Source organism: Chelonoidis abingdonii, chromosome 2 (genome assembly GCF_003597395.2).
Source record: "Chelonoidis abingdonii isolate Lonesome George chromosome 2, CheloAbing_2.0, whole genome shotgun sequence".
In the NCBI taxonomy this organism is placed as follows: domain Eukaryota; kingdom Metazoa; phylum Chordata; order Testudines; family Testudinidae; genus Chelonoidis; species Chelonoidis abingdonii.
In genome coordinates, this window is record NC_133770.1 from 6,093,433 (window position 1) to 6,108,880 (window position 15,448).

Here is a 15,448-nt window from a genome sequence, read left to right on the forward strand (position 1 = left end):
CTTTGTTCTGCCATCAAGCAAGCAGTGTTCATGCATCTAAGAAATAAAATCATAGAAATGTAGGACAGGAAGAGACCTTGAGATGTCATCAAATCCAGCTTTCTGCACTGAGGTAGGACAAGTAAATCTCGACCATCCCTGATAGGTGTTTGTCCAACCTGTTGTTGAAAACTTCCACTAAGGGGGATTCCACAACTTCCCTTGGAAGCTTGTTCCAGTGCTGAATTACCCATACAGACAGACAGGTTTTCCTATTATCTAACCTAAATCTCTGTTGCTACAGATTACGCCCATTATTCTTGCCCTCTCCTCAGTAGACACAGAGAACAATTGATCACTGTCCTCTTTATAACTGCCCTTAACATAGCTGAAGACTGTCATCAGGTCCCCCTCAATCTTTTCTCAAGACTAAACATGTCCGTTTTTTCCCTCTTTCCTCATAGGTCAGGTTTTCCAAACCTTCTGTCATTTTAGTTGCTCTCCTCTGGACTCTCTTCAGTTTGTCCACATCTTTCCTTAAGTGTGATGCCCAGAATTGGACACTATTCCAGCTGAGGTCCCACCAGTGCCAAGTGTAGAGCAGGACAGTTACCTCCATGTCTTGCATATGACGCTCCTATTAATACCCTGCAGAATATCAGCCTTTTTCACAATTGCCTTGCATTGTTGCTTCATATTCTATTTGTGATCCATTACAACTCCCAGATCCTTTTCAGCTGTTAGTTATATTCCCGATTTTGTAGCTGTGGATTTGATTTTTTTTCCCCTTTCCAAGTAAGGTATTTTGAACTTGTCTTTGCAGTTCATCTTGTTTTCAGACCAGTTCTCTCATTTATCATGGTCATTTTGAATTCTAATCCTGTCATCCAAAGTGCTTGCAACCTCTCCCAATTTGGTGTCATCCACAAACTTCATAAGCGTACTCTCTACTCCATTATCCAAGTCATTAATGAAAATACTGAATAATATCAGACTCAAGACTGACCCCCCCCACAAGACCTTCCTAGATACACCCTCCCAGTTTGACAGCAAACTGTTGATAACTACTTCTTGAGTACAGTCTTGCAACCAATTGTGCACTCACCTTATAGTTATTTCATCTAGACTGCATTTCCGTAGTTTGTCATGTGCGTCTGTGTCAAAAGCCTTACTAAAATCAAAATATATCACGTCTACTGCTTCCCTTTCATGCTCCCCTCGCTGCCAATCCACTAGGCCAGAACTCTGTCAAAGAAGGAAATTGGGTTAGTTTGGCATGATTTGTTTTTGACAAATCCATGCTGGCTACTCCTTATAACCTGTTATTCTCTAGATGCTTACAAATGGGTTCTTAGTAATTTGTTCCAGTATTTTTCCAGGTATCAAAGTTAGGCTGACTGGTCTGTAATTCCTCTTGGTTCCCCTTTTTAAAGGTGGGTCCTATTTTTGCCCTTCTCCCATCCGCTAGGACCTCAACAGTCCTCCATGAGTTCTCAAAGATCATTGCTAATGGTTTTGAGATTGCTTCAACTAGTTCCATAAGTACTCTAGGATGAATTTCACCAGGTCCTGCCAATTTAAATATATTTAGCTAATCTAAATATTCTTCATCTTGTTCTCTATTTTGTCTTGCATCCCCTCCTCTTTGTTCTTAGTATTAATTTGTTGAGTATCTGATCACCATTAACCTTTTGTAATGAAGACTGAAGCAAAACAGGCATTTAACAGCTCAACTTTCTTGATATCATCACTTATTAGTTCAAACAGGTAGTGGGATAGTGTCCACTGGAACTTGCCAAATGCAACTGTAGCTACATCTTTGAATTTCAACAAATCTGAGTCTTATAGTATTGTATATGACAGACAGGACCAGTTTGCATTATGTACTGCTTAAACTGATTAAAGCAGTGCATGGGTTATTAAAAACTTACCTGTTTCTTGCTTCTGTCATCTAAATTTAAATTGGCAAGAGATCCCAGACTAAAACCAGCAAGTGTTACTTTTTAAGGAAATAGAGAGGAACAGATGCAACTGAAGGTAAAGATCTGCTCTAAAGCTCTGATTTTTATCATTAGGCCATATTAACTTTACAGGACCATTAATTAAACTCATCTGAAAATCCTATTTTGCTTTTGAGTGATTAAATAGTCCTGATGATGTCCATGTCAAATGTAAAATCAAGAACATTTAGCTAGGCCCTTTCTGAAGGTATTTTTTGGCACTACTTTGCTAATAAATGACTGGCAGCCACTGTCAAATATCCAGGTTTGGTTAGAAGAGTGGATAAAGCTGGACTTTGACCGAACAGACCCAAAGCAAACTAGACTCCAGCACCCCATGTATTTAAAAAAAAGAAAAGAAAAGAAAAATACTCCAGAGATAAAACTTGCTTGTTACATACTGCATCTCCTTTACTTCTCTGTCCAGGTGATTCACAGCTCCCTCAAGGCCAGCTCTGTCTCAGCACATCAGATTTACGGGGATGTAAAATGAAATGAAAATGGCCCTGCCAAATGTCTGAGAGCGCGCCAGTCTGACTTCCCATGTCTTTGTGCGAGCGCTGATATAAAACGCAGTATAAGCTGGCTTTGTGCCATACCCGTTAATATTGGATCCTGGTGCTGCAATGAAATGTGATTTTTCCATATGGCAGCCTGATATTTCAGACTGTGAGCTCTCATTTTTAAGTTTTTAAGAGCTTATGTCAACAGATTGATTGTCCCTTCACAGACTAGAAGGGAGAAAACAGGTGGAGTCAAAGAACTCCTTGTGTAGCATTTCAGGACACATTGCTCCAATTTGATCCAGTTTGTTTTGCTTGCCTATGAGCCACCAGCCATTCCCATCCCCCAAAGTGCCACAATGCAAACTAAAATCTCACATTTTCCACAAAGCATCCTTCTGTCACCAGTTTGTTGCACATGAGGAACTGAGCATCTCTGAGATGCTCCCAGCTCCTGCTGCTTTGTGAGCCCAGAGTTCAAACTCTACCCTTCGTTTACAACTGAGTTGCACCATTGGGTTGGCTTAAAAGCATTCACCACTCTCCAGTCAGATATCACACACTTTCAGATGTATTTATATAGTGACAGTAAACAAATACATATGATACTCCTGGATCTACTCTAGCTATTCCTAGCATAGGATATCTGGTGAGCCATATGGGTGGAATTCTGAGTATGCCAGAGTGAAGCTGGAAACTCCTATCCTGAATTAGGAATGTAATAAAATGCATATTAATCTGGGTGCCCTGGTCAAATTCCAGCTGGAGCAATCTCTCTCCCTAAATGACCCTGGCAATTTCAACTGAGTACCCCATTCTTCTTCACCATCTCTGCTAGACTGTTGGGTAGTGTTGCCTCGTGCAGTTACAGCTGCTGCATTTTACCCCTGTGGTAGCTGCCCTTTGGTAATGGGTGGGGTGATTCTTGTGTATCTAGTTTGCATGTCAGGTTTTTTAGATTTCAGTGGGGTGAGAGAATCATAGAAGATCAGGATTGAAAGGGACCTCAGGAGGTCATCTAGTCCAGCCCCCTGCTCAAAGCAGGACCAATCCCCAACTAAATCATCCCAGACAGGGCTTTGTCAAGCCTGACCTTAAAAACTTCTAAGGAAGGAGATTCTACCACTTCCCTAGGGAACCCATTCCAGTGCTTCACCACCCTCCTAGTGAAATAGTGTTTCCTAATATCCAAACTAGACCTCCCCCATCTCAACATGAGATCATTACTCCTTGTTCTGTCATCTGTCAACACTGAGACCAGCCAAGCTCCATCCTCTTTGTATCCCCCTTTCAGGTAGTTGAAAGCAGCTATCAAATCCTCCCTCATTCTTCTCTTTTGCAGACTAAACAATCCCAGTTCCCTCAGCCTCTCCTCATAAGTCACGTGCTCCAGCCCCCTAATCATTTTTGTTGCCTGCCGCTGGACTCTCTAATTTTTCCACATCCTTCTTGTAGTGTGGAGCCCAAAACTGGACACAGTACTCCAGATGAGGCCTCACCAATGTCGAATAGAGGGGAATGATCACGTCCCTTGATCTGCTGGCAATGCCCCTGCTTATATAGCTCAAAATGTCATTGGCCTTCTTGGCGACAAGGGCACACTGTTGACTCATATCCAGCTTCTTGTCCACTGTAATCCCAGGTCCTTTTCTGCAGAACTGCTGACCAAGTGACTGGGCAGAGGCCCCGGGTTAACTGCCGGATGTCTACAGTGCCCATAACGGCGCCATAATTTCTGATAACGGCTAACTTTAAAACAAAAGAAACCTCCCAAAAACCGAACAACCTGGTAATCAAACCTCCAATGGGGGGTAAGCATGACCAGTCCAAATAACCTTGTGGTCTTATTGCTGTATAACCCTCACCCTTCCCTGCCCCATTCCTCACTACTGTTTGTTGTCCCTACTTGGTTGTGTCAAGCACCTGCAAACCTCCAAGCAGAGTCTGGGTTCTCTCCCTGTATTATGAAGAGCCTAGCACACCTGGTCCTATAAAATAATAAATAGTTTTTCTTCCTGGTAGTGTCATGCACAGAATGATGCCACTTGTTTGAAAACATAATGCAGGAGAGTTGAGTGCTATGTAAAGTGTTTAAGGCAGCTGGAGGTTGTATTAAACCTGGGTAGTTTAGATGGAGTTTACATGCCATCTAACCCATTTCTTTGGTCCTTTTTCTAAGATAGCGTTAGGTAGTGTCTCCGTGAATAGTTCCATTGATTTCAAAGGGAGAGAGCCATGTGAGCATTTGTATAAACATAACATGCCTTTAAAAACAAAACTTCAGAAACATTTATCATAAGATAATGCCCCCTCCAGATTTGTGTAGTTTGCAGATTGTAAGCCAGTGCTTATAGCTTCAAGTGTTAACATCTCTCCCTTCCACAGAAATATGGGGTGAAGTATTTAAGAAGTGGGGCAGACCCATCCTGGAAACAATGAGAAGAGTTTTAAGCACCAGGAATGAAAGGAGCCATGGTGCTGAAGGTTAAGGGAAAGAGAGTTACAGAATCATCATTGAATTTGTAACAGCACGTTAACACAAATGAAATAAAATGAGGAAAAAACCTCCAATTTCCTCCTGCTATCCCCTAGATAAACATACTTGAGTACTAATAACGCTAACTGCAATAATCCATAGAGAACCTGAATTAGGACTCTCTGAATTAACCAGTTGTATTCAAGTACCAGGCTTGCAAATTTTAGCTTTTTCCATGGAAAATGTGAGCTTGTCTACATGGGATATTGGTGTGTGGGAAACCCAGGTGTGTATCTACAGTGCTTTAGCCTGTCACGCAGCTGTAGCAGTGCCCACATGGGATGCAATGCACTGAAAGTACTTCAGTATACTTCGATGTACTGCTGTTGTGAACTTGTAGTGCACTTTAGCAGTGTCCACATGGGACGTTACAGCTAGTGTGCCGTAGGGTCACACGCTGGCTTGCTGCACTCTAATGTCCCATGTAGACAAGCCTTGGTTTGTGGGAGTGGGAGGATTTTCTCCTGGCCCTTCTCTGCTCTGTTACTCATTGCTGCCTTTTCCCTCCGACACAGCAAAGCATTTCCAAAGTTCCAATGCCACTGCAACAGAGGAGTTTGCATAGAATCAGTGTGTCCTGCACGGATTTTCTTAATAGCAGACTTGAACCTGGCATGCTTCACCAATGCAACAGCAATTGTAGGCTCCTCTTGCTACTTGAAAGTAGTCCATTAGCAGGGAAACCAGGTTCATGTTCCACTGAAAAATGTATGCCATAAGGGGCATGTGGTTTCCTGGAGTTTTCTGGTCCAGTCTTCAATTCCTTATGGATTTTTCCACTACTGTGTCTCCTCGGTGTCCTGTAGCACGAAAGGCAATACTGAAAACTGTTGCCTCAGATTGTACAGAAGGGGACTTCCAAGCTGTTAACAGAATGAATATGTGTGTGTGCTCCTGAGCATACGACCCTTTGAAACAGGGCAGTATTTCCCCTTGGAATCACAGTGATGTTCACTATTAGTGTAATAGATCTGCCATTTATTACAGGCAGGGTGCTAGCTATTCCTAAAGTTCAGGTTGGCTAACATTGTTATAAGACCCTGTTTTCAGTTGTTCATAACTTTTGCCAACCTTTAACTGTTTGAGATGAAGCTTTCAGTGCTGAGTGACTGCTATAGGCTAAATTATTTTTGAAAGTTTCAGCTAAGATGGTTCAGCCACTTCTGAAAACGAGATAAGAGAAAATATGTTCTTCTTTGAGTGCTTGCACATGTCCATTCCATGTTAGGTGTGTGTGCTTGCCACATGCACCAGTGCTGGAAGCTTTTCCCTCGGTAGTATCCGTAGGGGACCAGCTCTGCTGCCTTCTGGAGTCACATGCGCATGCACTGGTATAAGGGGTGCAGCCAGCACCTCCTCCCTTCAGTTCCTTCTTAACTCCAGTAACGGTGCTGGAATGTTCTCCTGCCTTGGCAAGCAAATCTACCAGTGGTTCTCTCTTCTCTGTTGAAGTGTACATAGTTGTCAGAAGTAGTTCTTGTAGTTCTTAGTTTTCTTAGAGTAATTAGAGAGAGAGGTTAGTTAGTCCCTTAAGGGACTTAGCCCAGGGATGGGGCATGCCGCGGTCCCTGGGCTTCATACATTGTGAGCGCTGCAAGAAACCTATGCCCAGCAGCAATCCGTACCAGATTTGCTTAAAGTGTCTGGGGGGAACCCACGTCTGCAACAAGTGTTGCATCTGTAAAAGCTTCCAGCCACGAACCCAGAGGGAACGGGACATAAGTTTAACAGCATTCCTAATGAGGCCAGCCCATTTAGACTCGGTGCCAAGCATCAGCATCTGTGCGAAGCGCACCGTCGGCACCAACGTCTGCCCGGCACCAATCTTCATTCCCGGGGCCTGCTAAGAAGCAGAGAAGGCACACTGGGAGAGGGTGCTCCCCGATGCTCTGTAAGGGAAAGGGAAGTCTGGAGAAGAGCAAAGACCTGCACAGGGCAGCTTGTCATCTCTGGAGCTCAGCCAGGCACCAGCATTGCTGTTCAGACTATCGAGCACCCTCCAGGACCCACCTGCCACCCCGGGCAGTAGTACTGGTCCCTGGCACCTGACACCTTCCAGGCGGCCAAAGAAATTTTGTCTCTGCTGGTGCTGCCGATGCCTCAAGAAGATATTGTTCTTCTTCAAGCGATTGCTCATGTGTATTTAGTTTGACCAGATGTCCCAATTTTATCGGGACTGTCCCGATATTTGCTTGTTTGTCCCGCGTCCTAACCAATGTTAGGTTAGGACACTGGACAAACAAGCAAAGGCTCCGGAGCCCGGAAGGGCTCGTGCCCTCCCCCACCCCGACTCCGCCCCCCATTGGATCCCTCCCCAAATCCCTGCCCCCTCACTGCCCCATTGGATCCCTCCCCAAATCCCTGCCCTGGCCCCACTTCTTCCCCAAGCACGCCGCATNCCCCATTGGCTCCCTCCCCAAATCCCCGCCTCCATCCCCGCCCCCTCACTGTCCCACTGGCTCCCTCCCCAAATCCACGCCTCTTGCCAAGCACGTCTTGCCTAGGAGACTCAGGGGAGCGCGGGGCCGGGATGACTGTGAGTCCGGCCTGGCCCCGACCAGGCAGGACTCGGGTGCGGTACCTGCAGGGAAAGTAGGGGGCAGCCTGTGGGGCCAAGCGACAGTTGTTCTCCCCACCTGGGCAGCAGGACTCACACTCACCCTGGGCCCGCGCTCCCCTGAGTCTCCTGGGCCTCCCTCCAGCCCCTCCCCCACACCCCGTATCCCAATATTTGACCTGGGTGATCTGGTCACCCTATGTGTATTCCACAGTAGGTGCGTGTGCTCGCCACGTGCACAGGTGCCGGAAGTTTTTCCCTTAGCAGTACCCGTACTGGGGGAGCACCGCTGCGACCCCTGGAATGGTGCTTCCATATTGCACTATAAGGGGAGCTGCATGCTCCCCCCACCCTGAGGTCCTCCTTGCTGCCAGTGAAGGTGGTCGGAACTTCGTACTTCAGCTCTGCTGCAGCCTGTCTAATTGACTTTAGTGGTACCGTTTGCTAGAGTTAGTAGTTTTCAGTTGTTAGAGTGGGCTCAGAGCATGCCCTGCGCCCCAGGTTTCAAGTCGTGCGACTCCTGTCGCTGTTCCATGCCAAGGAGCGATCCACATGCTGAGTGTCTCCGCTGCTAGGGCGAAACTCATGTGAGTGAACGCTGCAAGATCTGCAGGTCATTCAAACTGCAGACTAAGAAGGAGAGGGACATCAGGCTTCAAGCTCTCCTTATGGAATCGGCGCTGGCCCCAACTCCAGCACGCCAAGTGGACTCGGTGCTCGGTACCGCGTCATCTGTGTGCAGTGAGGACCCCTCCCCCAGTCGGCAACACTCCCCTTCCAAGAAGCAGGGGAAGGGCTCCATCTTGCAGCGGTGCCAAGAGAAGGAAAGGGGAGAGGATGGTCTTCTCCCATACTATGACCTCCCGCTTCCTGAGACACCTTGACCATTCATTCCCTTATGCTAGACTCCCTGTGCCGCAATGGGACCTAAACCTGGTGGTGTCCCGCCTCACAGGGCCTCCCTTTGAACCCTTGGTCACGTGTTCCTGGTCTGACTTCTCATGGAAGATAGCCTTCTTTGTAGCGATCACTTTGGCCCATTCTGTCTCTGAATTCAGAGCCCTGACCTCGGAACCCCCATATATGGTCTTCCACATGGATAAAGTCCAGCTTCACCCACATCAGGCATTTCTCCCAAAGGTATCCGCCTTCCCTATGGAACAGAACATCTCTCTTCCCATGCTCTGTCCTAAGCCCCATTCCTCCAACGAGAAATGCCACCTCCACAGGCTCAATGTGCGTAGGGCACTGGCTTTTTATCTGGATTGGACCAAGCTGTTTCGGAAATCCTCACGACTTTTTGTTGCCTTGGCCGAGCGTGTGAAGGGGCAACCAATGTCCACCCAGCATCTTTCCCCCGGATCACCTTGTGCATACGTATGTGCTATGATCTGGCAGGGGTTCCCTCACCACCGATCATCAGGGTGAACTCAATGAGGGCTTAGGCCTCATTGGCTGCCTACGTAGCTCATGTCCCTATCCAAGACATCTGTAGGGCGGCCACATGGGCCTCAGCTCACACATTTACTTCACATTATGCGATCATCTCCCAAACTAGGGATGACACAGGGTTCGGCAGAGCTGTATTGCGTCCTGGGAACTCGTAACTCCTACTCCCTGCCAACAGATATAGCTTGGAATCACCTACTGTGGAATACACATGAGCAAGCACTCCAAGAATAAAAGACAGTTACCTCTTCCGTAACCGGCATTCTTCGAGATGTGTTGCCTATGTCTATGCCACACTCCGCCCTCCTTCCCCTCTGTCAGGCCAGGTCTACACGAAGCGCAAAAATCGATTTTAGATACACAATTTCAGCTACGAGAATAGCGTAGCTGAAATCGATTATCTAAAATCGATGTACTCACCCGTCTTCACCGCGCGGGATCAATGTGCGCGGCTCGCCATGTCGATTCCGGAACTCCGTTGGTTTTGAGACATCCGGAATCGATGTAAGCGCGCTCAGGGATCGATATATCGCGTCTAGATGAGACGCGATATATCGATCCCTGAGCAATCGATTGTAACGCGCCGATACGGCGCGTCGTATAGACGTGGCCTCAGAGTTGTCCGGCAAGAAGGAACCGAGGGAGGGGGGAGCACGCAGCTCCCTTTATAGCGTGCTATAGAGGCACCGCTCCAGGGGTCGTAGCAGTGCTCCCCCAGTACGGGTACTGCTAGGGGAAAAATGTCCGCCGCCAGTGCCTGTGGCGAGCACGCACACCTATTGTGGAATAGACATGAGCAACACATCTCGAAGAACACCAGTGATGGAACAGGTAACTGTCTTTTCTCTTGAGAGGGAATACAAAGAGCAGATTTGGCCTTTGAAGTTATGAACCTCTGGAAAAATCTTGGTTTTCATGTGCTCTGCAGAGATTTCAATTTGGCAGTTAATGGTGTCTGCGCTGAGCATGCTGGACTTGCTCTGGCTGCTGTGGCACTGGGCGCCAGAACTGAAAGCAACGTGCCTGTGCTCCTGTTGCTGGCGCACAGGCAGCATGGAAAAGGAAGAGGAAACATCCTGACTCAAATGCAGAGGGAGACTAGAAGCAGCAGGTTGCAGAAGCCAGAGGGTGAGGAGAACGAGTTGGAATAGGAGCAGAGGCAAAGGACCCATGGGGGTGAGAGGCAAGCTAGCGACAAATGGCTGTGCAACTGACTGGCAAAGTGTCTCTCTCATCCCCCTGCCTGACCCACATAGAAGTTAACCACCTACTACTGCTACCAGTTATTCTGTTCACTCAAATGGTAGAGGACTATGTTGCAGATCTAATGGTCTGAACCTTGCCAATGACTCGAGCCGGGGGTCAATATGTTTCCACGCAATAAATAGAAGCTTTGTTTTATTTTGTTTTTTAATTAGGAAATTACAAAATTGTTAAAAATATTGAAGTTGCAAAGTCAAGCCCTCATGAGTCAGGAAATGCCAGAATTAAGGAAAAAATAGTTTGTGATCATGTAATTAGACTGTACCATAATGTACATGCAAGGGGCCCAGATAAAGGTGGTCTGTGCCATGTGGATTCAGTCACCTTGTGCATATACGTTATGGTACCATTTTTAATTACCTGATCACGTACTCTCTTTTCCTTAATTCCTTCATTTACAGATTTTCAAGTGCTTGACTCTGCAACCTTATTGTTCTCTTTGCTTTTGGGTGGTAATTATTTATATAGCACCCTAGAGAAAAGAGAAAATCAGTTTCCTGGCCTGAGGAGCTCATATGCTGAGTTAGAGCACATCAGAACAGGACGTGGAGGAGGGGAAGCTGGGCAAATAAATGGGTAGGAGGAAATGAGTTATTTGCAAGGATCATCCATTTTATTACGATTTTGTGCTTTCTTGTTTTCAGTGTGGTCAGGCACGAGTGAGAGAACAACTAGCTCCGGAGCCGAGAATAGCGATGGAAAGTGAGCCAGCAGCAGTGAGTCTTGAGATCTCTGGAGAAGAGTAGGATGTTTATCGGCAGTGAATTGCAAGTGGGTGGAAGAAAAGAGCCTGAGGGCTTGTCTACGTAGCGGACTTACGCCAGCAGAGCTGTACTGGAGTAAATAATGTGCTGTAGCTACGCCAGTCAATTTCCCTGTGTAGACAAGCCCTCTAAGAGGAGTGGCCAAGGCTTAGGATAGAGTGCAAGGAGAGCTGAGGTGCAGGCTGATACAGAGCCTTGCAGATGAGCACAAGGAGTCTTAATGCAGAAACAGAGCAGGCTTCTAACTCTCAAAAGACATTCGGGCCCAGTCGTGTGCTCCAGGAATGATGAGTGACTTCTACGGTACGTGATAACCCTCCCTTGTCCTCGGGATTCTTACTCTTCAAAATTACTTGGAGGTGAGGCTGTTGGGCCAGCCCCACATTCTTGTCATGTCAGCAGGGGGAATGGGGAAATGTCTCTCGTGTTGCAGCGGCGTGGGACCATCTTGGTTTGGTTTGTATTTTGTGTTTATAAATCAGAAAGTGACAGTTTGACTTTTTTCTCCCCCACAGTCTTCCAAAAAACCCAAAACAGCAGAAGCTGACACTTCGAGTGAGCTGGCTAAGAAGAGCAAAGAAGTGTTCAGGAAAGAGGTAAGGGTTTTGAGACGGGCTTTCTAGAGCCAGGGCTGGAGGTCAGCAGACTGTCCTGTCCTTTGCGGAAGACCTGAGTCTCAGTCTTTACTTGGGCTCATAATTCAATAATCCCTTAGACCAGCTACTATACATGCAGTCTTGGAGCCTTAAGAGTCCCTGGAGGGAAATGCTGGCCCGGCTGAAGCCAGTAAGGAAGCTCACAATGACTTAAACGGGATAGGATTTCAGCACAATGTCTCTCTCTCAGGAAGGGAGGGTCACTTTATAGCACCTCAGTGGAATTCACCCTTCAGGGGAGGCAGAGTGAAGGACCCAGGACAGTAGAACACACCCTGCGTAAGGTGGTTCTTAGGGCAGAAAGGTGGCTCAGAGCTGTGGGAAGGGGCGTCTCATGAGATGGACTTGCTGCAGCTGAGCAGGAGCAGAGGAGCTGTTTCCCATGCAGTATGGTAAGGTAGGACGCACTCTGGAAGTGACTGTGTCATGATCGAATGAGACTCCCCTGTCTGCAGGCTGAATACCTGTAAATAGCCCTGAGTTACCGTGTTAAAGGAAAAACCCAGTGTCCGTCCTGCAGGACAGGTGGGATGTAAAGGCTCCGGGACTGTAGATACTCATAACCCTGCAGGTCGCATACAGAGGGTTCCATCCTGTTCACCTTATTCAGCCTGAACTCTTACGGAAGGAAAGGGAGCTTTCCCTGGGGAAGGAGTCCAGGATTGGGTCCATGGTTACATTTCCGTATAATAACGTGAGTTGGCTGCTTTTCAAAAGCCAGCTCAGTGTTCTAGCTGGGCTTCTGCGTGTGCTTATCGTGCGTGGAGCATGCGTGTTGAGAGAGGAATAGCTATAAGAAGAAAATACAGGTGGCCCTAGGGAAATTGTGTAACAATTACTCAGCAAGAAGGTATGTAACCCACTGCTGTTGGTGTGGCTTAGGCCCCCTTCTATGCCCGCGTGCAGAGGATAGGAGTTGTTACAGAGCCATAGCTCTTTACCTTGAGCTATAGGCTTTTAGCTGTGAAGGTCCCTGGTCAATCTACCCAGTCTGTCAGCCAAAGATGGCAGCTGCCACAAATCTACAGCATGACTGAACGCACTGAAACTTGATCTTTCTTAGTCACTGCTGGTGTGAGTGGGAGGTGGGATCTGTCCCTTAGTCTCCACCAAGAAGCTTTAACTTTAAACTAGCTTGGAGCTCTATTGACAGTTGCCTGTAAATTCACTATTGTGAAAGCACAAATGTCGTGTGGGAGGAGGTTTGGAGGGATGGGTTTTACCCCTTCTGGCAAATGTTCCTGGGCACAGAACTGTCAGTAGCTAATCCGCAGTGGCATGAAGCACTCTCATTTACCAGTGTGTCTCCTTCCCATCTCCAGATGTCTCAGTTCATCGTGCAGTGCCTGAACCCTTACCGCAAACCTGACTGCAAAGTAGGAAGGATAACCACAACGGAGGACTTCAAACACTTAGCACGCAAGGTACCTTGGCTTCATTACAGCATCTCTGCACACGGGCTTAAAACAAACACAGGAATGGTTTTCCACTCAGGAACCACAAAGAAACTGTCATTCCTGGCGCTGTGCTTGGAGGACCCAACATGTTCTGGGGGAGCTAATGCAGAGGAGATGGATGTGGTTTTCAAACAACCTTTGGGGCTTAACCTGCCTGCACCCTCTGGGCCTTCTCTGCCCCTAGGTGGCTAGATCACAAATGCCTAGCTCCACCCACACCTGCACCCAGTCCACAGGCATGTGACAAGCAAACATGCTGCTGGAAAGGGATGCTCAGGGCACTTCCCTTCAGTCACTTCCTATGTTGCCAAAGCACCCTGGTGCACTGTGAGCAGCATGCCACACTTGAAGATAGGAGTAGAACTGTGGTGCATCTGGTCTGCAAGCCTGTCTGACAGTGGCCAGCAGTGCCAGCTGCTTGAGGAAGGAGAAAAAGCTGTTTTGGTCAGTTGTCTGACAACTTTCCAGTAGGGAAAAGTTTCTTCCTAGCTCCCCTCAGTGGCTCAGTTGGCTCTGGGGCAGCGAGGGGGTTTTGTTCTGTCTAATGTAATTGCAGATGTTCTCCTTACCCATATTCATATGTAATCCTTTTGGAATCCCACTATGCTATTGGATTCACTTATATCTAGTGGCAAGGAGTTCCACGGGTGAATTATTCATTGTGTAAGAGAGGATTTCTTTCTAGCTTAAACTTTTGCAGCCTTTCAATTTCACTGGATTTTCCCTTGTTCTTTTATGATGAGGGAGGGTAGATCGGAGCAATATTTCCGGAGTGCCAGCTCATTCCATTACCCCATTAGATAGCAGAATAGCTTGTCCAAAAATCACTGCTTCCACCCATAGGAAAGTCCCCCTTTCCATTTCAGCCATCCCCACACGTATGAAATCCTTCCAGGTGCCTTCCAGCTTCCTAGATCAATGAATAACCTTTGCATTTCTTGCTTCCTTTCCAGCTGACTCATGGTGTGATGAACAAGGAGCTGAAATACTGCAAGAATCCAGAGGATCTGGAGTGCAATGAGAATGTGAAGCACAAAACTAAGGAGTACATTAAGAAATACATGCAGAAGTTTGGGGCAGTTTACAAGCCCAAAGAGGACACGGACTTAGAATAACCACCTCTAACCTTTGGAAGGAGCGATCCATCCTCTTTGGACCTGATGAGAAGGAATCCTCCCCGCTAACCTCGGAGGCTGTTGGCTTGGACGGGACTCTCAGTTCTGACCCGACCCTGCCTATTCTTTGACAGAAATGTCCCTGTTTCTGTATGAAATGAAGCAGTTGCCCGCTGTTTGGGAGTGAGGAGGGCGACGCGGAGTGGAGACAGCTCCTTTCATCCTCTTCCTCTTCGCAGGCAAACCCGGGTCTCAAATCTGGCGGTGCTGTTTGGCGCACTGACCCATGCGCACATCTTGTGTCCCTAAGATCTGTATTATATTTTAACGTATATGTGAATATATTGATAATTTTTTTTTGCTTTTAGCCCGACACGTGCTGATATCACGGGAACACTTTGTAAGGATAGTTTTGTTTTTGGTTTTTTTTGTTCTCCCGCAAGGTTAATCTGTTATCATGTAAATATTCAGGAACAGGCAGCCTCTGGGTTTCTGGCAGGCCTCGTGCTATGTTGATAAGATTGATTTTACTGCTTAAATCATTTTACTTTATCCAATTTTTACTGAACTTTTTATGTAAAAAAAATTTAAAAAAATAAAATGAAATGAAATGAAAGCACGTCCTTGGCCTGCAAGTCGCTTGTGAGTCAAGCCAGGGGAATGGCAAAAGCCCTCCCAATCCTTCTGAACATAACTAGACAGCGGTGGGACTGGTGACAGACACCGCTACCGGGACTTCAGCTTCTCTCAGTAACTGGTGTCATCCTCCATGTCCAAGAGAGGACAAAATTATTACTGTGGAGTGCTCCCAGCAGAGATCCCGGCCCCACTGTGCTAGGCTCTGTATAGTGACAGGCAGTCCCTGCCCCAAAGAGCTTACAGTGGAAACAGAGCTACTGAATGGGAGGGGCACAGGGCGCTGTTGTGCCTTGCAGCTGGTCAGTGTGGAGCCAGGAACACAACACAGCTCTCCTGATCCCTAGTCAGGTGCCTTACTCACTAGCCCCCCGGCACAGCAGCAGAGTTGGGAGAAGAAGAAGGCAAGTCTTTTCATGATCATCATGGCGAAGGGGAGTGGATTTTGTGCTTGGGATAGTCTTTTTTTTCATGACTGTTGTGTGGCAAGGAGCTTCACGCTTCCCATTCACTACAAAGGGATTTCTCTGGTG

The 15,448-nt window shown here is 47.1% G+C and overlaps 1 protein-coding gene across 1 annotated transcript in view; it reads left to right on the forward strand.

Annotated features, from left to right (window-relative positions):
• The window catches only part of SETD2 (SET domain containing 2, histone lysine methyltransferase), a 152,444-nt gene extending 137,549 nt beyond the window's left edge, over window positions 1–14,895 (forward strand). The window contains exons 21-24 of the mRNA XM_032770627.2: window positions 10,932–11,003; window positions 11,567–11,647; window positions 13,030–13,131; window positions 14,118–14,895. Of these exons, the coding sequence (XP_032626518.1) occupies window positions 10,932–11,003; window positions 11,567–11,647; window positions 13,030–13,131; window positions 14,118–14,279 (417 nt within the window). The 3' untranslated portion in view covers window positions 14,280–14,895. The remainder of the gene's footprint in view (window positions 1–10,931; window positions 11,004–11,566; window positions 11,648–13,029; window positions 13,132–14,117) is intronic.
• The last annotated feature ends 553 nt before the right edge of the window (window positions 14,896–15,448 follow it).